At 44.9% G+C, this 24,622-nt stretch overlaps 1 protein-coding gene across 1 annotated transcript in view; it reads right to left on the reverse strand.

The window, feature by feature from the left end:
• Positions 1–142: 142 nt before the first annotated feature.
• Positions 143–24,622, reverse strand: part of LOC132389004 (NACHT, LRR and PYD domains-containing protein 3-like) — a 28,672-nt gene continuing 4,192 nt past the window's right edge. The window contains exons 2-10 of the mRNA XM_059961421.1: positions 17,550–17,641; positions 16,322–16,488; positions 11,082–11,253; positions 10,924–10,989; positions 2,945–4,712; positions 1,849–1,935; positions 1,525–1,695; positions 1,201–1,368; positions 143–1,051 (exon numbers count right to left, since the gene is read on the reverse strand). Coding sequence (XP_059817404.1) covers positions 964–1,051; positions 1,201–1,368; positions 1,525–1,695; positions 1,849–1,935; positions 2,945–4,712; positions 10,924–10,989; positions 11,082–11,253; positions 16,322–16,488; positions 17,550–17,559 — 2,697 coding nt within the window. The 5' untranslated portion in view covers positions 17,560–17,641 and the 3' untranslated portion in view covers positions 143–963. The remainder of the gene's footprint in view (positions 1,052–1,200; positions 1,369–1,524; positions 1,696–1,848; positions 1,936–2,944; positions 4,713–10,923; positions 10,990–11,081; positions 11,254–16,321; positions 16,489–17,549; positions 17,642–24,622) is intronic.

Here is a 24,622-nt window from a genome sequence, read left to right on the forward strand (position 1 = left end):
TCACACACTCCCGGGGTCAGACACAGAGTGAAGCTCCCTTCACACTGTCCCATAAACATTCCCTCTATTTGACGGATGTGGTGGCAGTAAGGAGCCATAAAATCAATAACTTCTTTATTTATTTCATCAGTGTTCGTGGGGAGGGACCATAAACAGGCAGTGACTCCACAAAGTGCTTTTGGAAGTAGGTACAGAGAAGATGTCAGGGGTAATTTCTTTACTCAGAGTGGTGAGTGCGTGAAATGGGCTCTGGCAACAGTGGAGGCGGATACGATAGAGTCTTTTAAGAGACTCTTGTACACGTACATGGAGATCTGAAAATTGGAGGGGAATGGGTAACCCTGGGTAAATTCTTAGGTAAGGACATGTTCGGCTCAGCTCAAATGTAAATTAAACATTGTGAGCGCTGCTGACGGGCAGGAATAAATACACTGTTCCCGAATCACTCACAGTCACACACAATTAACTGATCGGCGACAACGAGTGACAGGCTGCAGAAACAGTCCCGTTTCTCACCCATTGATTATAAAATCACAGTGCCGTGTCTGAGATCGCTGCAGATCGAGGGTCAATGCCGAGGTGTCTGCTAATTTAACATCATTACATCGGCCAGACTGCCGAATGCATCGGCCTCAGCCCAATCCTTAAAAAGAAGCATCCTCTCCTGGGATAATCCCATCCGGGGAACTCGGCCCCACCCGCGGGGTCTTCCTGTCTGTGTAATTCCTGAGGTCGCACTTGTCGGAGCTCTTTACCCGGACTTCAGCCGGAAGCAGAAACGCGGGACGTGAAGCGATATTGTGTCACTGTGGAGCCATCTCTGACGTCACAGAAGGCTTGGCTAGAGCCAGCGTCCGTTGGAACGGTTGGAAATTAAACGGGAGGGCGCCTATTAATGGGAGGGCGGAAATTCGGTCAAAATATCCCTATCCCGCGGGCTGTGATGTTGACACATGCAGATATTCACAGATCCACTCTCAGTCCGGGTCGAAGTTCCTTCAGAGACTCCACTTCCTTCCTCCATGTCTCACTGAACTGATTCCCACTCAGGCTGAAACAGATGGAGGATTAAAGTTTCAGTAAATGGATTATACAATAGCGTCATTACAGGGGACTGAGGTTATGCTTCAAGAACACCCACAAAAATATCACCAGAAAACCCGCGGATCCGCTGATATTAACATTAACACAAACACTCACCAGATCCTCTCCAGACTCGGGAGAGTCAGTATAATGCGGCGGAGAGCGGGGACAGATCGGTCTGTCAGCGAGTTTGATGCCAAGCTCAGCTGCGTCAGTGATGGAATTGTACTGAGAGCGGAGGCGAAATCCTCGGCACCAGAATCCGTGAGACCGACACTGTGAAGCCTGCAGATGAGAGAGAGAGGACGGTGAAGGACAGAGAGAGAGAGGAGACAGTATAAATCCACAGTGTTTATCAGTAACACAATTACTAATCACATTAATGTTCAGTGTCAGACACCCAGTGACTCTAAACACAATCTCCCACAGTCTGGTACTTACCACAGTTCCTGTATTTTACACTTCGCGTCCCTCAGAGCCGCAGACACCAGTTTCACTCCTGAATCTGCCAGTTCATTACCACTCAGGTTCAGCTCTGTCAGGGATGTGTTTCTACTGAGAGCGGAGGCGAGATCTTCGGCACCAGAATCTGTGAGACCGACATAGTCCAGCCTGGAGATAAGAGAGAGTGAGGGTGAAGGACACAGAGAGAGGAGATGGTACAAATCCCCAGTGTTTATTATTAAACCAATTACTGATCACATTAAAGTTCAGTGTCAGACACCCAGTGACAGTAAACACAATCTCCCACAGTCTGGTACTTACCCCAGTTTCTGTATTTTACACTCCGGGTTCCTCAACGCAGCAGACACCAGTTTAACTCCTGAATCTTCCAGTTTATTATCCCCAAGTCTAAACGTAAACAGATAAATTGATGAACAAAGTGATTCAAACCGTGGGTCTCAGGGAATTTCTCTCACTTGGGTATTTCAGGAAACATTAAACCCTTCAGTAAATCACTGATCGGAGATCCCATCACTGTCAATGACTCTCACTGACCAGCTCCGGGATATTCACCGAACCTCAGTGATTTAGTCCGTCGTTGTTACACTGTCAAGTCCCCAAATTCTGTCTCTGTCCATGATGGTTAGAAAAGTGTTCGTGCCTTGAGAGGGTCGACGGGGCCAGAGCAGAAAGGGAGAAACTTCCACAGTAAGGAAGAGATGTGTTTTGGAAAATATCCATGGGAAATTGCGGAAAAGATCCTCAAAGGTGGGAGGGGATGGAAAGTGATTCCACATGAGGAAGGAGTAAAAGGTGAAGAGATCCAATCAGGAGGAAGGTAGATGTGGTAGAGAGATCCATGAGGGAAACATGAATCGACAAGACAATGAGGCAGAAATAGATCGCGCGGACGGGAGGGTGAGGCCCACAGTCCGGAGAAAAGAGATGCGCCCATGAGGTCTGGGTATCTGGTTGTGAGCACAGTCATACAGGTGGACTGATGGAGATAGTCACACACGGGGAAGGGCAGAGAGGACAATCTAACAATGCTATTTATTTCCTTCTCACTGGGACGGTCTGCGGACGGTCTCTTGTCCCTCACCGGGAAGGGGGTGTGAATCTCTGACCCACCTGCTGCAGTCAGTGTCGGTCTGGGTGTCAGTAACAGTGAGAAGGAACATTGTCAATGGACGTGTCACAGGCAGCAGGAAACACGGCCATTCCTGTGATTTACTACCATTAAACCAATGGCCGTTGTTCACTGATCTGATGAATGTCTCCAACATCCCTTCACAAGGAACCACAGGAATATCGACCAATCACAATTATTCACAGTCTGAGTTACTTGAGTTTTACACAAATTCCTTTACACTGAAACAAAAACAACAGAACAGAGTGAGAGTTAAAAACAAATTACCTCAAATCCTGGCACCTGTGCAGCCCGGGTCCCAGACGTTGGATTCCTTCACACTGAATTAGGCAGTACTCCAATTTGAGCTGTTTTACTGTTTCACAGAGTCCGATGGCATGAGACAGGACCGCGCAGTCAATCGGGGTCAGTGTCATTCCGCGGAATGAAAGTGATTCCACAGATCCCAGTGCAGCCTGAGCCAGTCCACGATTCTGAGACTCAAACAGGTAGTGCAATGTGTTCAGGAGGCTCCTTTTACCAGCTTCATTCTCTGTGTTACCACTCTGGCGTTTAATCTCTTCCTTCACCCAGTCAATCACCCGGCAGGTTGTTTCATGAGGAAATGGACCCAGAAACTCCTCCAGACCCCGAGCAGTCATTGGGGAGGAGAGACCAGCAACAAAACGGAGAAACACCTCAAATCGCCCATCTGCTGTGTTGTGGACTTCAGTAAGGAATTTCAGAATATCCCCGGGATTTGGATCAAGGAATTGTGCGACTGCAGCTACAAACTCTTGGATGGTGAGGTGTGGGAATGTGTACACCACGCTACGGGCAGAATCCTCTCTCTCCAAAAGCTCCATCAGGAACCCGGACAGGAACTGGGAAGGCTGCAGATTGTAGTTGATCAAATCTCCATCTGTAAACACAATCTTCTTCTCGGACACTCCTCTGAAGGCCAACTGACCAACCCTGAATAACACATCACGGGGGTTCTCAATCTCACGCCCGTGGTTTTTCAGGATGTTGTAAATATAGTAGGAGTACAGTTGGGTGATTGTCTTGGGAACTCGCTGCGGGTCCCTGACTCTTTGTGTGAAGAAGGGGCCCAGTGCCAGACCGAGGATCCAGCAGTAGGAGGGGTTGTAGCTCATGGTGTACAGGATCTCATTCTCCTGCACGTGTTTGATAACTGCTGCCGCCACCGTCTGATCTTCAAAATGTCTGATGAAATATTCCTTCCGTTCCTCACCAACAAATCCCAGGATTTCAGCAAAGACACTGATCTCCGCCATTTCCAGTAAATGTAACGCAGTGGGACGGGTGGTCACCAGCACTGAACACCCTGGGAGCAGCTTGCCCTGGATTAAACTATACACAATGTCCGACACTTCACACCAGCACTCGGGATCTGAGCACTGGTGCTTGGGTTCTGTATCTCTCCGACTGTCAGCAAAGTCGATTCTGTGTTTGAATTCATCTATACCATCAAATATGAATAGCAATCCCTTTGGGTTCTTCCAGACCTCTCTCAGTAACTTCACAAAGTAAGGATATTGATCCAGAATCAGTTCCCTCAGGTTTATTCTACAGTTAATGGAGTTTAAATCCCGGAATTTGAAACTGAAGACAAACTGGAATTGTTGGTATATTTTCCCCGAGGCCCAGTCATAAACAATCTTTTGTACCAGTGTTGTTTTCCCGATCCCCGGTACTCCAGCCACTGCTGCCGAACGTCCCGAAGTTGATCGCGCAAATAATCTTTTAATTTTTCCCCAAAATCTATTTGAGTAACTGCTCTGAAATAGATTATCAATGCGGATTTTTTCCAGCTCTCCGCGGAGATGTTTCTGTCTCCACTCCTCCTGGTCTCTGCCTCTTGCCAGAAGCTCATGTTCTACCAGTCTCCTTTCTCGAACAGTAGAAATGACCGTGAGCTCAGCGTATCGATCAACCAGCTGGAAAACCTTCACCTTCTCCCTCATCAGGATCGTGTTCACTCTCAGTTTTTCAGTTTGTGCCCGCAGAGTCTCCATGTGTTTCTGTCGAACATCTGAGGACGGAAAGAAATAGGTTGTCACTGACTGATCTGATGAACAACAAACACTCACGTATTCCAGCCCACAATGAAAAAACTTGTTGAAGACATTGTTTGGGCGAAATTAGGAGATCAGAAACAGAGTGTCTGAAATTGAACGTTGGGCCAGAAACATTTCTGATCTGATTCAGATATGTAGTTAAAAGCTCCGCTCTGCCTATTGTTCGTAGTTTGCAGACTCCCCGGTGTTCCAGCGAGCACCAAGTGCTCACGTGATTCTGGAGCGGAGAGTGTTGTGTGGAGCGGGTGGTCTCACTGCTTTCACTGCTCAGCTTTGGTTGAATTCTGCAAAAGTGCAGACGATTACACGGAGGGGGTTTGCAATGGGCAATTTACGTCATTTTACTTCTCTCATAACTGACCTGATCTTCTTGATAGTCCTTTCAGTTTAAGCTGTCAGTACTGAGCCACAGAGTTTCCTTTGCCAGGCTGAGCCAGCCATGGTATAACTCACGCTGCACTACTCTATTGACTCTTATTCTCTGAGGGTCTGGGACATGAATGCAGGCAATAAGCACCCAGCACTCACTACAGTCTCCTTTGCTCCGAGGAGCTGGTAGATGAGCTCAGAAATACACCACCACCACATGTCTGCAGTCTCCTCTGCTGCTGGAAACTTGTATTTGTATTCAGGCAATCCTCTGTTGTTGCCCGCAAGAGCAGGAAACTGAAGAGGCTCGCAGTAGCAATAGTGGACTCTATAGTCTGGAGGACAGATAGGCGTTTCTGTGGACAGAAAAAGGAAACATTGGTGGTTCTTTTCCTCCCCGGTCCGAAATGTTTCTGGACACGTCCATAATATGCTGAAATCGGAGGTTGCGCAGCCAGAAGTCGTGGCACATATTGAACTGATGACATAAGAAGTAAAAAGGTTCGGGGTCTGGAAAACAGAACATAGGGAGATAGGAAGGAAGCGGAGAAGTTGGAACTCAAACATAGTAATCACAGTATTTCTGTCTGCTCCACACGACAGTCAACATTGGAATAGAATGAGGCAGAAGAATTGCAGCGCGGGTCAGGGATTCTCGTTTTTGGATAACTGGGACAACCTCTAGGATAGGCGTGCCCCGTACAAAATTGACGGGTTGCATGAATCGGAGCGGTACCAACATTCCTGCGGGAAGATTTACTGGAGCTGCTGGGAGTGTTTTAATATGGCAGGGGGAAGGGAACCAGGATGATAGATCTGAGGATGAGCTAACAGGCTTAGAAGTAGATGATAGGTGTAACATGAATGTACGGAAGGAAGGAGAAGCTCATGATTGGGTTGAAATGCAAACATAACGAAGTATTGAATTGCACCACAGAGGCAAAATTCATAAGGGCACAGATGTAGAATTGAAGGTGTTGTATTTAAATGCGGCACAAGGTGGCCGAACTCTTGGTGCAGTTATATATTGGTCAGTCTGATGTTGTGGGCGTCAATGAGTCGTGGCTGAATGAAGGCCATTAATGGCACCACAATATTAAAGAACATGCTTTGTATCGAAAGGACAGGCAGGACGACTTAGGCGGCAGTGTGGTTCTGTTGGTTCGTGATGGAGTTTCGTCTTTAGAAAGACGTGATATGGAGTCAGAGAAAGTATAATCTTTGTGAGTGGAGATACGAAATTACAAGGGTGAGAAATACATAATCAGAATCATATATAGTCCAGACAATAGCAGCCAAGAGGAGGTGTTGAGATTGAAAAGAGAGCTGGAAAAGGCATGTAATAGGAATGACACAATTGCAATGGGCGACTTCAGTATACCAAGGGAAATAGGAAAATCAACCATATTGACTTACAAGGGACGGAATTTATTGAATGCCTATGAGATAGCTTTGTAGCGCAGCTTGTGCTTGAGACTACTCAGGGAAAGGCTATCTTAGATTTGTTGTTGTGTAATAACGCAGATATTAACAGAGAGCTTAATGCACAGGAATCTTATGAGGCAGTGAACAAAAATGATGGAATTCAAACCGCAATTTGAGAGGGATAAGCATAGCTTACATGTATCAGTATCGCAATGGAATAAAGCGAATTGCAGAAACATGAGAGGGGAGCTTTACCAGGTGGATTATAGAGGATGCTAATGGGAATAACGGCAGAATATAGATTGCCGAAGGTCCTGGGAATGGTTCACATGGCGCAGCATAGATGTAGCCCACCGAGGAAGAAGTTTTCAAGCGGCAGAGCATAAAAGCCAAGGAAATGGCATACATGGTAGCAAAAGTGAGTGGAAAGTTGGATGAAACTAAACGTTTAAAAATCCAACATAAGGCAACTAATAAAAAGCTTTAAAAAGGGGTAAGATGAAATATAAGGGCAATCAAGCCAATAATATAAAGCAGGATAATAAGCACTTTTTCAGTAATATAAAGAGTAAAAGGAAGTTGAGAGTTGATACTGGACTACTGGAAAATGATGTTGTTGAGATAGTACAGTAATTGGGAATAAAGAAATTGCAGATAAACTTAAAGGGTGTTTGCATATGTTTTCACTGTGAAAGGCGCAAGCAGTGTGCAGTGGTGCTTAAGTGACAGGCAGTAGGAGTGAGACAGATTACTATTAAAAAAGAAAAATTGCTTGGCAATTTTCGTCTTAAGACGAAAAGGTCTTAAGATGGATAAGTCAACAGGGCAAGATGGACTATATCCTAGAGACCTGAGAGAGGTTGCCGGAGAGATAACAGATGCATTGGTCATGATCGTAAGTAACCACTTAAGTCTGACATGGTCCCGGAGGGACCGGAGTGGCGTGCAAATATCACTTCACTCTTTAAGAAGGGCGGGAGGCAAATGAGGGAAATTATAGGCCTGTTAGTCAAACCTGATGGTTGTGAAAATTTGGCTTCTCTTACTAACGTGGTGGTTTCGAGGTACCTGGAGACAAATGACAAAATAAGTCAAAGTTCGGCTGGTTTTGTGGACTGACTCCATAAGACTGCCAAAGCTGCTGCATATGTTGACTCTGTGTTTAAGATAGCATACAGTGCATTGGCCTTCATCAGTCGTGGGATTGAGTTTAGAAGCCGAAAGGAAATTTTGCAGATATGTAGGACCCTGGTCAGACTTAATTTGGAATACTCAGTTCTGGTTGCCTTACTACAAGAACGATGTTGAAACCATAGAAAGCGTGCAGAGGAGGTCTACAAGGATGCCGCCTGGATTGGGGAGCATGGCTTATGAGAAAAGATTATGTGAACTCCGCTTTTTCTTCTTGGAATAACAGAGGATGAGAGGTGACATGATAGTGTATAAAGTGATGACAGGCATTAATCATGTGGATAGTCAGAGGATTTTTGACAGGGCTCAAATGGTTAGCATGAGAGGGCACTGTTTTAAAGTTCTTGGAAGTAGGTACAGAGGAGTTCTAAGGACTAAATTTGTTACACAGAGAATGGTGAGTGCGTGGAATGGGCTGCCGGCGACGGTGCTGGAGGTGAATAAGATAGGGTCTTTTAAGAGAATCCTGGACAGGTACATGGAGTTCAGAAAAATAGCGGGCTATGGGTAACCCTGGGTTCTTTCTCAGGTAGGGACATGTTCAACATAGATATGTGGGCCGAAAGGATGTATTATGCTGTAGGTTTTCTATGTTTCCTATGTTTCAATATGGACACAGGCAATATACCCCCACCACATTTCTACTGTCTCCTCTGCTGCGAGGAGCTAGTGCATGAACTCAGGCAATTCCCTGATGTTGCTTCATACTGTAATTTGAGAGAGACTAAAAGTCGCATCTATCAGTATTGCAGAACGAATTACAGGGGCATGAGAGAGGAGCTTTTCCAGATGGATTAGAGAAGGATACTACCGGGGATTACGGCACAGTTGAGAGGGCTGGGAGTACTGAGAATAGTTCACAAGGCGCAGGATAGATATGGTCCACACTGGAAGAAGTTCTCAAATGGCAGGTGTAGGCAACCGTGGCTGACAAAGGAAGTTACGGACTGCATAACATAAAACGAAAGGGCATATAAGGCAGCAAAAATGGGTGGGAAGTTGGATGAAAGGAAACCTTTTAAAAAACAACAAAAGTCAACGGATAAAGCTATAAGAATAGAAAAGATTAATTATGAGGCCAGACAAGCCAATTATATACTGAACGTTACCTAACGTGTTTTTCAGTTATGCAGAGTAAAAGGAAGTAAAATTGACGAGGGATCATTGAAAAATGATGTTGAAGTAGTAACGTGAGACAAGGAAATGGCAGATGAACCTAATGGGTACTCTGCATATGTCTTCACTGTGGCACACGCTAGCAGTGCGCAGTGGTTCGTGAGTGACAGGCAGGAGGTGCGAGTGTCATTGCTATTGCAAAAGAAAAAGTGCTTGGCATACTGAACAGTCTTAAGGTGGATAAGTCACCTGGACCAGATGGACTATATCCCAGAGTCCTGAAAGAGGTTACTGAAGAGTTAACGGATGCATCGGTCAAGAGTTTTTCAAGAAACGCTTGATTCTGCCATGGTCTCAGAGGAATGGAGGATTGCAAATGTGACTCCACTCTTTAAGAAGGGAGGAAGGACAAAGAAAGGGAATTATAGGCCAGATAGCAAAATCACATTGGTTGGGAATTGTTGAAGTGTATTATTAAGTTTGGTGATTCGAGGTTCTTGGAGACTAATGACAAAATAAGTCAAAGTCACTATGCTCTCTGTTGCGCGAAATTTTGCCTGACAAATCTGTTAAAGATCCTCGAGGTAGTATCAAGCAGGGTGGACAAAGGATAGGCAGTTGATACCAGTCAAATGGATTTTCAGAAGGTATTTGATATGGTGCCACATATGATACTTACTTACAAGTTAGAATCCTATGGTGTTACCGGAAAGATAATAGCAAGGCGAACGGAATTGCTGACAGACAGGAGGCAGCGAATGGGAATAAAATGGACCATTTCTGCTTGGCTGTTGATGACTAGTGGTTTTCCTCAGGGTCAGTATTGGGACCAATGCTTTTCACATTGATTGTCAGTAATTTAAAAAATGGCTTTGCGGATGATATGAAGATAGGTGTAGCTTTCGGTATTGTCGAGGAAGCAAGGCGATTGCAGAGGACACAGACAAATTGGAAGAGTAGGGAGAAATGTCAAAGGTGGAATACAGTACTGGAAAATGTCTGGAAATACCTTGTGGTAAAAGGAACAATAGAGCGGACCATTACCTAAATCGGAAGAAGATCTAAACATCAGAGGTACAGAGGTACTTAGGAGTCCTCGTGCAAGACTACCAGAAGGTTAATTTCCTGGAGTAATGCTGAGTCTTTTTAGACACTCGTCAGACCGCATTTGAAGAATTGTCAACAGTTTTGGGTCCCATATTTCAGAAAGGAAGTGTTATCACTGGAGAGGGTCCAGTGCATGTTCACGAAGATGATTGCAGGAATGAAAGGGTTACATTATGAGGAACATTTTGGCAACTTTGGGCAAAAGTGGAATTTAATAGAACACGCGGGGACGTTCTTGAAACCTACCGCAAGATGAAAGGACAAGAACGGGTGGATGAGGAGAGCATATTTTCAATGGTGAGAGTACACAGAATTAAGGGGCCCAGCCTGAAAAGTGAGGGAGTGACACTTTAGAACAGAGGTAAGGAGGGATTTTTTTTAGCGAGTAGGGTTCCTTAAAATGCTATGCTACAGACTGCAGTGGAGGCCAAGTCCGTACTTATATTTAAGGCGGAAAGTCGTCGTTTTCTGATCAGTCAGGGCATCAAAGGATATGTTAGAAGGCAAGTGCATGTGGTTGAGTGGGATGCAGGATCAGCCATGATGGAATGGCGGATCAGACTCACTGGGCTGAATGGCCTAATGCTCCCCTATGTCTTCTGTTTTTATGGAGGAATCACAACAAATATCGGCTCCACTTTGGATCAGACGCGTGAGATTTCCTTTGCTGGAGTTGGATATTCCAGTTGGAGAGGTCTGGCTCTAGTTTTGTCAAATCTCCTGATTTTTAGCGACGGGAATGTCAGTTTATAAAACCTATAGATGCGTCTGGGTGCATCGCCCGAGACCCAAAATGTACCGTGTGTTGTGACAAATGTATTTTGGTTTCCTGTCGTCAGCCACAGCAACAAAAACCTGCCTCACAGTTTCTGCCAGTCTAGTAACTTGCCTCTAAACACAGGTATCCAGACTGCCGTAACGAAATGAGATTTTTGAGATTTCTGTTCCATCGCTTACCTTTCAGATGCGTGGGCAATTCATATATACCCCGCTCAGTGTCCATGTAGGCGAACTGGTCGTCACCTGTTCAAACAGATTAACCTGCATTAATCTGTGTAATACTCTAAATTCATCACCATTTACAGCTGTAACATACAGTGTTTTGTTCACCGTACCACGTTCCCGTATTTCATTCAATATTCTGCTCAGCTTCGGTAAATGGTGATGTAGTTTCACAAAGGATTCCCACATCACCCTCCGGGCCCCGGAGCCCTTCTCCATCACCAGATCCAGGAGGAGTTTGGAAGCGCCCGCTCGGATTCCCTTTTCCGCGAGCTCAGTCACGTTCTGTAATGAACAATGGGAAATATATTGAGGAGCAAAGGGATGGGTACAAATCTACCCTGAACTAACCCAGCACATTTTCAACGTCACAGATCGCTAAGAACTATTGAAGTGTTCATAGCGGGAGATAAAAATAAAAATAAAATTTCTTCTGACTAATGATGTCGGCCTGAAACATTGACAGTTCGTTTGCAGGGATCCTGCCCGACCTGCTGAGTTCCTCCCGCGTGCTGTGCGTGTTGAATTAATTTAAAAGAAGCGAGTGGGTTCATTCCGGTCATTCTGTGCCACAGATTGCGGGGTCATTATCCACTTGGCAACGTTTAAGCGGAGAAGACATAGTGTGAGTGAGCCAGAGATAGAATGGGTAGTTGAGACTTATTGTCAGAGAAGGTCCAGTGAGACTTCAGGCAGATTTTGGGTATGATTTTACCAGTTGTTTTCACGGTTAGAGCAGTGCGAATGCCAGGAAGGATAGGGGAATGCTCTTCCTACAGGGCGTGGCAAGGCAAGGAGACCTCCAGTGTCCTTGACAACTGCAAGAAGCGCATACAACTGCAGTTTATTATAGACTGTGTTAAGGAACTGGAGCTGGAACTGAATGAACCAGGAATCACTCATCAGGCTGAGAAGTTAACTGACGGGCTATACAGGGAGTGGTATACCCAAGGCTTAGGACATAGGTAACTGGGTAACTGTCAGCAGGGGAAACATCAGAATATCTGCCTGCAGGGAACCCCTCTATAACAGATATATATCTCTCTGTTTCGGGGTATGACCTAGAAGAGAAAAACCATGTCGTTTATGCCTCTGGCACTGAGTTTGGTTTTGTGACTCAGAAGGGGTGGGAAGAGTGATCTTCACTATCAGCGGTTAGGAAAACAGGATGGAAATTCTGCTGACGACAGCAAGTTTGCTGGATGGTGTGTTGTCAAGGTCAGGGCTATCTCGCATCCAGTCTGCAACGTTACTAAGGACAGGATGAGTAGCCAGAAGACGTGATTCACATTGGTACCAATGACAAGAGCAGGAAGTATGATGAAGTCCTGCAAAGTGAGTTCATGGGGTTAGATGCTAATCCAAAAGGCAGGATCCCCATAATTGTGTTCTCAGGATTGCGACCCGTATCACGTGCTAGTGAGGTCGGAAATAGGACGATAGTGCATTTTAACGTGTGGCTGATGATATGACGCATGACCAAGGGCTTCAGATTTTGGGATAATTGGGATCTCTTCCAAGAAAGTTGGGACTTGGACAGGCATGATGGTTTTACACTCATATTGGAGGGCGCTGATACCCTTAAGTGAAGGATTGTTAGCGCTGCATAGGGAGGGGAGATGTGTTAAAGTTAAGATGCAGGGGGATGAAGAACCAGAGTGGATAATGGAGCGGTTGTGTGGGAAAGTCGTAGCTAAAGGATGAGCATCGTGAATCTATTTTTTTCCGAAATCCGTATTATACCAATGCAAGCAGTATTGTCGGAAAGGCAGATGAGCTTCACTCATGGATCAGCACATTGAACTACAGCGTTGTAACCATTCATATGATTTGGTTGGAATATGTGCCGGACTGGTTGTTCAGCATTCCAGGGTTCTGTAGCGTTAGACACGGTTCGATAGAGGTGAAGGAGGGGTGGTATTAGGAAAAAATATCACTGCATTGCTCAGAGAGGACAGACTAGAGAGCTCATCTACTGAGTCTACGTGGGTGAAACTAAGCAATAAGAAATGGACGAACACGTTAATTGGATGACATTGTGGACCACGCAATAGTCAATGGGACTTAGAGGATCAAATTTGTAGGGAGATCACAGACCGTTACAAGAAACACGATGTTCTGATGGTAGGTAATTTTAATTGTCGAATTATCGACTGGGGTATCGATACTTGAAAGGGCCGGATGGGATAGTGTAGCTCAAGTATGTCCAGGGACGTTTCCGTAATCAATATATTGAAGTCATGGCTACAGACAGCAAATACTGGAATGCCATCAGAGTACACGACACGTCAGGTGATAGAGGGGTGTGCAGGTGATGAAAATGACATTAGTTTAAAGAACATTATGGACAATATCTTGTCCTCAGGTTAACAATCTAAATTGGAGAAAGTCCAATTTTAATGGTATCCGAAAGGATCTGACGAAAGATGATTGGGACAGGTTGTTTTCTGGTACCGAGGTGATTGGCAGGCTTGAGGCGTCCAAGGCTGAAATGTTGAAGTTTGAATCCACGAATACAGACCGAATATTCGTGACAGAATAAAAGGCGAGACAGGTCCTGGTTTCTGAGTGGCCCTGAGCGCATCGCAAATACAGCCTCGAAGGTCAGAGGAGTACAGGAAATGCAGAAGTTACTAAGGGAGGAAATCCGGACGGCTAAAGTATGGCATGAGTTTGCTCTAGCAGACCAGGAAAAGGAGAACCCCAAACTCTTCATCAAATATACTCAGAACAAAAGAATACCAGCGGACAAAATTGGATTTCTTGAAGTTCAGAATGGGCCTTTATCCATGAAGCTGAAAAAGGCGGAGGAGATTTTAAATCTTTTTTTGTTTTTTTGCATTTATATTTAGTCAGGAGGCACACAGTGTCTTCAGAGTGAGAGAAAACATCAGTGAGATAATGGGCAATGCACGGATTATAGAGGAGGAGATATTTACTGTCTTGAAGGAGATGAAGGTTGATAAATCCCTAGTGCTTTCCTTCGTACCTCGTTTGAGACTATTTCAGAGATTGCAAGTGCTCCAGCAGAGGAATTTAAAACGTCAGAAGTGGAAGCATTGGAGGGTAGGCAATGCTGTTCTGCTGCTTGAAACTCTGTAAAATTAAGGCACTGAATTACAGGTTGGTGAGTCAACACCAATGATGGTAAAGTTATTGGTAGGTACTCTAAGGACGGGATATGAGTATTTGGATGGAGATTACGGGTATTCAACACTGATTTGTGCCTGTTAGATCCCGTCCAACCAATCTTATAGTTTCTTGAAGAAGTTACGAGGCAAATAATGAAAACAAGTCAGTGGATGTTGTCTACTGGGGCTTCAGCAACTTGCTTGGAATTAATGACAGGGCCGCCAGTTAGTTTAGATATTGGATTCGCGAGAGAAGCTAAAAGAGATAGTAGAGATTTGCTTCTCTGACTGGAGGTCTATGACTAGTGGTGTGCGGCAGGGATCTGTACTGGGTCTGATGTTGTCTGTCAGATAAATCAATGCTCTGTATGACAATGTGGTAAACTGGGTCAGCAAATCTGTGGATGACACCAGCGTAGTGACAGTGAGAAAGGGTATCAGAGCTTACAGCGGGACATGGAACAGCTTGCAAAAGGCGGAATGGAGTTTCAAAGATAGAATTTAATGAAGAACCGTGCGAGGTGATGTACTTTATGAGGACAAACCATGATAATAGTAAGACATTGAGTGGTAGGGCATTGAGCACTGCGGTTAAACTAAGGTATCAGGGAATAGACATCCGAAATTTCTTTAAAGTGTTGTCGAATTTAGATGGCGTTGGAAAGCTTTGAGGACATGGGGCTTCATAAATCAAAATATTGAATACAGAAGTTGGGATATTATGTCGAAATTGATGTGGCAGAAACTAATTTAAAGCAATGTGTGCACCTGTCTCTTGGAAGGATATAAATGATTGACCGAGTGCAGAAAGAAAAATACAGATTGTTGCCAAGGCTTGAGGAACTGAGAGAAAGGGAAATTATGAATAGGCTAGGACATTATTCCATAGAGTGTAGGAGGACCAGTGGAGATGTGATAGAGGTATCTGTTTATAAAAGGTATAGAGAGAGTTAGTGTGAAAAGGCATTTACTACTGAGGTTGGGTGAGACTGGAATTAGAGGTCATTTGGTAACGGTGACAGGTGAAAGGCAATATGAGGGGAACCCGTCACTCAGAGTTTGCTGATAGCGTAAGACGCGTTGCCATCGAAATTAGTCGATATACATTCGACGTGTACATTTAAGATCAAGTTGGATAATTTCATTCAATGGGGAAGTTATGGACTTCTCCAGCCAGGGCGCCGCTCAATGGGACTAAGCAGATATGTCGGTGTGGACTGGATGGTCCGAAGATCATGCTGCTGTACTGTAGAGTTTGATGACTATGGGTAGGTCAAACTATGGCAGAGTCACTGTTGATTTTCCCTGGGGTAATTGTCGGTGAACCCCAACAGGTTCACACTTCTCTGCCGGACTCCATGAGCGCTCCAGTGTCAGCCTACAGCTGGGAACTGGCAGTGAGGAGCTGACAGCAAATTCTGGACTATTGTGCGTGTGTGACAGACCAAAGCTAACTGGTGGTAATGTTGAAAAAGAAGTTTGGACTGAAATTGTCAGCTGCGTCACGTGGAATGTAGTGTTCAGTATGGTGTATGGCTCTTCACTAATATTCATTCTGGGTGGTAATAGGTGAACACACTCCAGTAGCACAAGGACCATAGGAAAGTGTTTCTTTGTAATACTGCGTTAGCAGTAGATGCTTGGAATATTTTTAATGATAATAATGTTGCACTCCCCAATATAAACAGTATAAGCTGTAGCAAGTACAAACACAAATTGGAACATTCACAAGGAACAGAAGTTAACTGAACCATGAGGCATGTTGTGATATTGATCAAAAAAGGGTCCGTAGTTCAAATGAGAGACGATAGTCAGTGTTGCCTCGTCAGTTGAAAATGGGTTTGAAGGTAGACTGAGAATGAGCTGAGAAATAAGTCACTATATATTTAATTTGTGGGAATCCCGTGGGTCATCAAACACAGTTTGGTGAATGTCCATTAAAGTCGAATATTGGGAGGATGATGTGATGTCAGGCAGAGTGGTGTAAAGAAGGTCTCTGTCCACTTGCAATGTCCGTCAAGTGTCATCTTACTAAATTCACCTGCCAATCATTGTCTTTATCCTTACCTGTCTAAAAATGAGTGTGAGCGAAAAATCGGAAAATATAGTTTCTGCTCATGAAAACTCTTTTCCAGATGTTGTGCACAAGCATTGCTGGATTGTCACTGCCCAGAGGTTCCGTTGCGTTGGTTCTACACTCAGCCTATGTCCCGCCCACTTACGTGATACTCTCGCCCGGTGAAGTGATCCTCGCCCATTAACATGAAGCCGACTCCCTCCACACCCTCCTCAATCGCCTGCTCCAGTCGCTCCATGTAGAAGCTCGTCAACCGGAACAGGTGGTGATCTTCACAATTTGACAGGAAGACGGAGATTGCGGATTTCAGATCTGTAGTCAAAAAGAACATAAAATAGCAGAGTGTACCATGCGTACGCGGACACGATGCCAATTTAAACCAATCCCAACTTCAGCAACATGGTCAATATCCCTCCATTCCCGACATATTCATGAGAGCAAACGCCTCTCAGATGCTACTGAGTATCTGTTTCTATCCCCTCCTTTGGCAGGACATTCCAGACACCGATCACTCTCTGTGGCAAACATGCATCCTAAATCCCCTTTAAACTTTACACTCTAACCTTAAACCTATTCCCTTTGGTATTTGTGGTGAAACTTGTCTGCACACTCACCAGACTCACCACATCAGTCCTGTGATTTGGTTACCAGATGTGTGGACAATTCTAAAATTATCTCTTAACCAACGCGTACCCAGTTACAGGTCAACTTCAACAAATACCTCAACTCATCATTAGCAATCTACCAAATGTGTTGCTACTTTCAGGAAGCTATGCATATCCATCACAAGATACATCCATACATCAATCTTATTAACGGTCACAGCATTCACTCTGAGCATCGCTCGCGAACGTCCAAAGTGCAACTTCTCACATTTGTCTGAATTAACTGTACTTGGTGACTCTCTTCATATTTCTAATTGGATGCTGAACACGTTGACGAAGTCCCAAATTTACTCAACTCCGTCAACTCTGTAATCAACGAATCAGTTCACCCAGTATATCATTCGGTTAAGACATAGCTTATTATTAATTTATTTACATCACACATAACGCATGGCGTATCAGTGATCCTTGTGGACACTGCTAATGACTACCAACCTTATTCAGGAGCTCCATTTCCTTTCACTGAGGTGAAGATTTACATGGTGAGGGGAGCGATTCCGTCATTCCCCTTGTTAGGTCCCTGCGCTGGACCTGGTGAATTGTTCTAGTGCTCAAGATAAGTTTACCAGGTGGAACAATGACCCCGTTTGATGGTACTTTCTCTCTGCCCCTTTATCTCCCATGTTTATCGTTCTGAACTATTGATGATTTGACTACACGTGTACCATAAGAACAGATTTTTAATGGGAAACAGCCCAGTGAGCATACCTGTGTCCATTCTGAGTCTGACTGCGGTTGGTTGATTGCCGTCTTCTTGTCTGCCGGCCGGGTGGAAGAAAGCACCACCTGCTGGCAATGACCTGAATAACACAAATAAAGGAGTGAGTCAGTTACTCTGCCCTTCATAATTTAAACCACTTTTGTAACGTCACTGCTCACTCTCCTACATTCCAGGGAGCAAATGGAGATTTGGACAAGAACCCCAACTGAACACAAAGTTCAAGAAGGAGAGATGTATTGAAGCTGAAACAGCCAACAGAATTGGGGAAAAAACGAAATCTGTTGTAGAAGATGAGAGAAATCAAAGGAACATTTCATGTAAAATGAGCATAGGAAATGACAAAGAAGGGAAGGACCTTACAGAAGCAAAGGACATCAAAGGGAGTTGGCAGGAACACACAGAAGAATTGTAGAAAGATCCAACAGCGAAGACACCTGCAATGACTCCCTCATCGATACAGTGCCAGGCATTCTGGAAAGTGAAGTTGAATGGGCAATAGAAGATTGCTAGCCTACGCTGGATAATGGAGAAATCGCGAGAATTCGAGAAAAGTATTTATCTATGTTTTATTGACTACTCTAAAGGATTTTTTTTGTTTTTTTTTTATAACAGTGTGGACCATAATAAACTATGGCAAATACAAGATCAAGAAGCAACAGTTAGAACTGACCATGGAAAAACAAACTAGTTCAAGATTGGGAAAGGATTACGACAAGGCTGCATACTGCCACCCTGCTTATTTAATCTATGTGCTGAACACATCATGCGGAATGCTGGTCGAGAGGACTCAAAATGTTGGAATCAAAATGACCAGAAAATATGAACAACTTCAGATATGCAGGTGATACGATTCTAATGGTCGAGAGTGAGGAGGATCTGAAGAAGCTTCTAATGAACGTGAAAGAAGAAAGTGGAAAGCCGGCTTCTTGCTCAATATTAAGAAAACCAGCCAGTCCTGTTAACTCCGTGGTAATACATGAAAAGGAAGTGGAAGCAGTGACGGCATTTATCTTCCCCGGTTCAAAGATTTCTAAACATAGTAACAGCAGCCACAGAATCAAACGGCGCTTACTTCTGGGGAGGGCAGCAATGAGAAATTTAGATAAAATTCTGAAGCGCAGAGACATGAATTGTCTACAAAGGACCGTAGAGTCAAGTCTATGGTATTTCCAGATGTGATGTATGGCTGTGAGAGCTGGACTATTAGTCAGGCTGAATACAAAATAATCGACGCCTTTGAACTCGGATGCTGGAGGAATGTGTTAAGAATTCGTTGGACAGCAAGCAGATCCAACAAGTCAATACTTGAAGAAATACAGCCAGCCTGCTCACTGGGAAGCTTGAAAAGCTGAAAAATTTTGGACACCCATAAGATGACAGGATTCCTTGGAGAAGACTGCCATGTTCAGTAAAACAGAAGGTAAAAGAAGCAGAAGATGACAGATGCTACAATGGATAGATAATAACACTCAGGAAATGCCGACGCCCCTGTTGTATCACTGAGAGGCAGTTTCCAACAAAGAGGCCGTACAAGACGCTGGAGGAACTCAGAAGGTTGGGCAGCGTCCGTGGAAACGAACAGTCAACGTTTCGGGCCGAGACCGTTCATCAGCACTGAAGAGGGAGGGGGGCGAAACCCTATAAAGAAATTGGGGGGAGGGTGGGAAGGAGAAGGCTGGAAGGTGCCAGGTGAAAAGCCAGGAAGAGGAAAGATCAAGAGGTTTGGGACGGAAAGCAGGGAGGGGATAGGCAGGAAAGGTGAAGAAGGAATGTAAGGTGAAAGCACCAGGTAGCAGAAGAAGGCAGAATAATGAGAGCGGTGATAAGCAGCTGGAGGAGGAGGCAGAGTGAAAATGGGATGGGTGAAGTGAGAGGGAAGGAATTACCATTGTCTTCCGTACCATCACTGCCCTTACCAACTCCGGAGACCTTCTATCCTCAGCCAAAAAAGCTCATAATTCCCACACCCCGCACTGCTCGGTTTCACCTCTTCCCCAAGATCCACAAGCCTGACTATCCCAGTAGACCCACTGTTTCGGTCTGCTCCTGCACCACTGAACTTGTGTCTACCTACCTGGACTCAATTTTGTCACCCATAGTTCAGTCCCTCCCCAACTACATCCGGGATACCTCCCATGCCTTCCACCTCACCGTGCCCTCTGCTACTTTCTGGATAATCGGCCTCACCAGTTCCGCAACATCAGCATACTCCTCCGGTTGTTGGAACTGGAATTCACACTTAATATCTTCTTTTTTGACTCTTCCTACGTTCTGCAGACCAAGGGTGTTACTATGAGCACTCCCATGGGCCCCACCTGGTGGGGCCTTTGGAGCTAACGACTTATTGACGAAACCCATCTCCCCGTTGGTTGGTATGCTAAATTGGCATTTGCTGTCACCAATTAGAGAAGTAAATCACACGTCTCTTCATGAGAGATACCGGGTACGTGCAGTTGCTTAAATCGTCTCAATGTCAACCCAGGAGCGCAAGGGTGACGAAGCTCCCCGAGAGGACGCGCGTGGGCGGGGAGCTGGTGCGCGCGGTAGACGGGGAGACTGTAGAGTCAGTAACAGGGATCGGGAAGCGCGTCCCTCGGTCCCGTACCGCGCTGGCCAGATCACCGAGTGAGTCATGGTCGATCCGCAACCAACAGGGGTACAACATTAACGCACAAATCTCGATGTATGTACTTAATCAATGTAATGTTTCTTGTCAGTTCCACAATAAAATTAATTTGCTAATGTTATATTGGCTTACACTAATTAAACTGTGAGAACTTTTCTAATCAAGACACCAAAAGCGTAAGTGGACCACTCGGCCCTCCGAAACTTCTGCTGATCTGATTTAAACTTTCGTTATGCATTCCCCCATGTTCATCTCGATAACAGTTCAACCCCACTCTTTATAAACAAACTGGGCTTTGAATGGAATAAAGAGAAACTGGAATCACTAGAAACGCTCAGCAGGTAAGGAACAGCTGTGGGGAGAGGAAACATGTTTGCGATTCGGTTTCCTGGCCTTTCGTCAGAATGGATTCAAACATCTCCCAGATTTTTTGTGGAAAATCTTGGGTTGTTCTCCTTGGAGCGGTGAGGACTGGGGGAAGACCAGATAGAGGTTCATAAGAGAATGAAAAATATTGACAGAGTAGACAGGGAGTATCTTCTCTCTGTTTGGAAATGTCTAATACCAGAGACCATGCAATGAAGGTGTGAGGGAGTAAATGCAAGGGAAATGTGTGGATAAGTTGTTCTACTCAGAGAGCACACCTCTGTCCATGATGTACTGTTCCATGTTCTGTTCTATCTTCAGCATCTTGAGTTTCTGTTTGACTCCCACTGGCAGATAGACAGGTGAGAGTGAGGGGGAATTTCCAAATGTGAATTGAGTTTTGAAACCCCGGTCTCTTTCTACTGGTGCAAACACAAAACAGTGTATTTAATCACAGCCTCTCCCTGTGAGGGATGGAATGGGAACTCATTCTCTACTTTGCTTCCAAAGGAACTTCAGAACCAAACATCTGAGCACAGAACAGGAATACTCGCTCAACATCTCAGAAACCCGGACACAATGAGACCCTGAATCATTTTGTCTGAGTCAAAACAAGTGTGGTATCCCAGAATGCAACCTCAGAGGGTCACAGCCCACACCGACAGCCTCGCACATCTTTTCCACATCTCACACTGAGAGATTCACGCTACCAATATCCAGCCCCCGGTGACGTCTGTTTCATTGCAGAAGGAGGAACATCCAGCAGCATCTGTAAAAGCACCAACGTAGACCGAAGCCCAAACACTGACAGTTCCATATTTCTGGAGCTCCCATCCTAAGATTGCATCTCAGGCACAACTCTCTCAGGGCTCTTTGCTGCTGGTAATATGTGGCAGTTTCTCAGCTAATCCCAGCTCAAAAAATTTACACTCCCCTACCAACCCGTGACAGAACTGGAGCCTGATGATCCTTTGTCTAGACAGGGATCAGCCTGGCAACATGGGCATTTGGGACACAAAGAGGGTGTTGATATATTTCAACTTGTCCCCACAGTTATATTGAACACAGTGGTACATTAATTTATTGTTGAGTGTGGTGTAGCCTAGATCAATTAGCAGCCACTTTACCGTCGTGTAAAAGGAACAAAATGTTTTCAACATAAAATTGAAAAGATAGCACTGGAAGCTCAGTACAGGAAATTTTTTTTGTTCTTTCGCTGCAGAAGCGATTGACTGACTGCCAGAAGTTTGACACCCAGAACAGAATTGCATAAATTCAATCCCTACAGTCTTCGTCATTCCATCCCGGACAGTAAATGCTGAAAGCATCCTCGTATCTGAGGCCACTCTCTCTCCACTGAGAGTCAGCAACCAGAGAGTGATAAACACGTTCAACACTCTCTGCAGCTCTGGTGAGCTGTTGCCCTGGTGACGGAGGAAGTGACTCGCAAAGATAACCGAGCGGAGAAACAACAAACTCAGTGTGACACGTTCTCGGTTTCATTGTGACAAAGGTGAACTGAACGTTCAGCCATTTTGTAATGGTGATACTAAAATTTTAGCGTTTGTTATTAGCCTTTCGAGGTATATTCAGTAAATCTCATGGTTGATTCAGCTCTACAGAGATCTCAGCAGTGCAGATGCTGGCCCAAAATAAAAACACATTGTTGGATGCGACAAATATCGATTATGAGTAGAAATCTCAATTTAATTTCGTAGAGCCGTTAGAGCACAGCCACAGGACGGTTAGCCCATCCAGCCCGTGCCATGTTCGGTGTGGTCCCATCCCCCTGTACCCAGACCACAGCCGTCTACACCTCCCTCATCTATTTACCTACCCAAACATCTCTCAAATTCGAAAAGTGAACCTGCATCTCTCATTTATGCTGGGAACTGGTTCCGCCTTCGCACCACCCTCTGAGTGAAGTAGTTCCCCCTGATAACCCTTAAATGTGTCACGTTTTTCCCTAAATCCATGATCTTACCCAACCTGAGGGGAAAATTCCTACCTGTATTCACCCTATTTATACCATCATAGATTTCTACATCTTTAGCAGGGTGTCCCAAACTGGGGTCTGTGGACTCTTCCTTTAATTGTAGGGGCCAATGGCATAGAAAAATTGGAGCCAAGCTAGAATACCCCCTCATTCTCCCCTATTCCAGGTAATCAAGTCCTAACCTGTTCAACCCATCACTATAATTATTTCCTGAAATACCAGCAATGTCCGTGTAATTTTCCCTGCACTCTTTCACGCTTATCCATATCTGTCCTCCAAGTAGCTGACCAGAACTGCACACAATCCTACATGTTTTGGAATCACGGTGAACTACAACTTTAGCATTAATATCCCAACCCCTCTTTTTAATAGCCTGCGTTATAAAGGTCAATATGCCCAAAACTCTCTTTACGACTCTGGTGCTACCTTAAGAGAATTCTGGATCTGTAACACCCACGCCAGGACAATCAGGTTTAAAACAGTTATTTACCCCAAGCAGTAAGCGTAATCAACACGTCTACTCACTAACCCACGCTCCACACCTCACCCACTACTGGTTTAACATTTCCTGACAGTTCTAGACACTCCTGTGCCTAAAGTAATTTAATGGGCAGAAAATCAATATCAGTCTCCATATGTCCACTCTCTCCTGTGCCTAACGTCACTTTATGGACATAGAATCAATGTTTTTAAGCAATCATACTGCATGTAATGTGTTTTGTTTATTATTGTGGTCCCTATCATTTTCTTTCTGTCCTGCTTCGGATACAGAGTAACAATTATTTTGTTCTCCTATACTAGAATGACATTGCCCAATCTTGAATCGTGAACCCTGGGAAAAATACAATGACCAACCACATTATCTGTACTCCCTCCGACAGTGTCAGCTCCTTTCTCCTCTGGAATTAAGATCCAGCTTGGCCAACTTCTTCCCATGAGCCGGCACTTTAGTTTAGACAGCATATTCAGCAATCTCGTCTGCACACTATCCAGACTGATAATATTTTTCCTACAGTAGGGAGAAAACAAATGTACATAACACTCTGTGTATCCGCACCAAAAAAATATATGACTACAATATAATGACCACAATCCAGAACTCAATGCCCTAACTAATGAGTGCCAGCATGATTAAAGCCTTCTTTTGCACCCTCAGTACCTACACAACCACTTTCCGTGAACTGTGCTGTTGTACACGCAGCTCGTTCTGTTCCACAACACCCGATGCTCTCCCATTCACTACACCAGTTCCACCCAGTTTGACTGTCCAAAATGCACCCTCTCACTTGCCCAAGTTGAAAACTATTTGCCATTCCTCAGCCCAACTCCAAAACTGACCGAAATGTCTTTCAAATTCATTGTCACCTGTTGCCTTATCAACCAGTCTCCCGAATTCAGTCTCCCTGTGTACTCATGACCGTGTCGTCACCCAGAGCTCTAACCTGCTAATTAAGTTTGTCGACAACGCTACATAGATTGGCCTCCTCTCAAGCAACAACGAGGTGGCCAACAGGGAAGAAGTCATCTCTCTGACTCATTAGTGGCAAAGTAACAACCTTCCTCTCAATGTCGCAAAAACAAAGGAGCTGGTTGTGGACTACAGGAGGAATGGAGACAGGCTAACCCCTATTGACATCAATGGATCTGGGGTTGAGAGGGTGAACAGCTTTAAGTTCCTCGGCATCCACATAACCGAGGATCTCACGTGGTCTGTTCACACCAGCTGTGCGGTGAAAAAGGCACAAAAACACGTCTTTCACCTCAGACGTTTGAGCAAGTTCGGTCTGGGCCTCCAAATCATAAGTAGTTTTTATAAGGGCATAATAGAGATCATCCGGACCGGCTGCATCACTGCCTGGTATGGGAAATGTACCTCCCTTAATCAGAGGACTCTGTAGACAGTGGTGCGGACAGTCCAGCGCATCTGTAGTTGTGAACTTCCCATGATTCAGGATCTTTACAAGGAGTGGTGTGTAAAAAAGGCCCGAAGGATCATTGGGGTCCAGAGTAACCCCAGCCAGAATCTATTCCAGCTGATACCATCCAAGAAACGGTACTACAGCATAAAGGCC

This window comes from Hypanus sabinus, unplaced genomic scaffold (assembly GCF_030144855.1).
Source record: "Hypanus sabinus isolate sHypSab1 unplaced genomic scaffold, sHypSab1.hap1 scaffold_458, whole genome shotgun sequence".
In the NCBI taxonomy this organism is placed as follows: domain Eukaryota; kingdom Metazoa; phylum Chordata; class Chondrichthyes; order Myliobatiformes; family Dasyatidae; genus Hypanus; species Hypanus sabinus.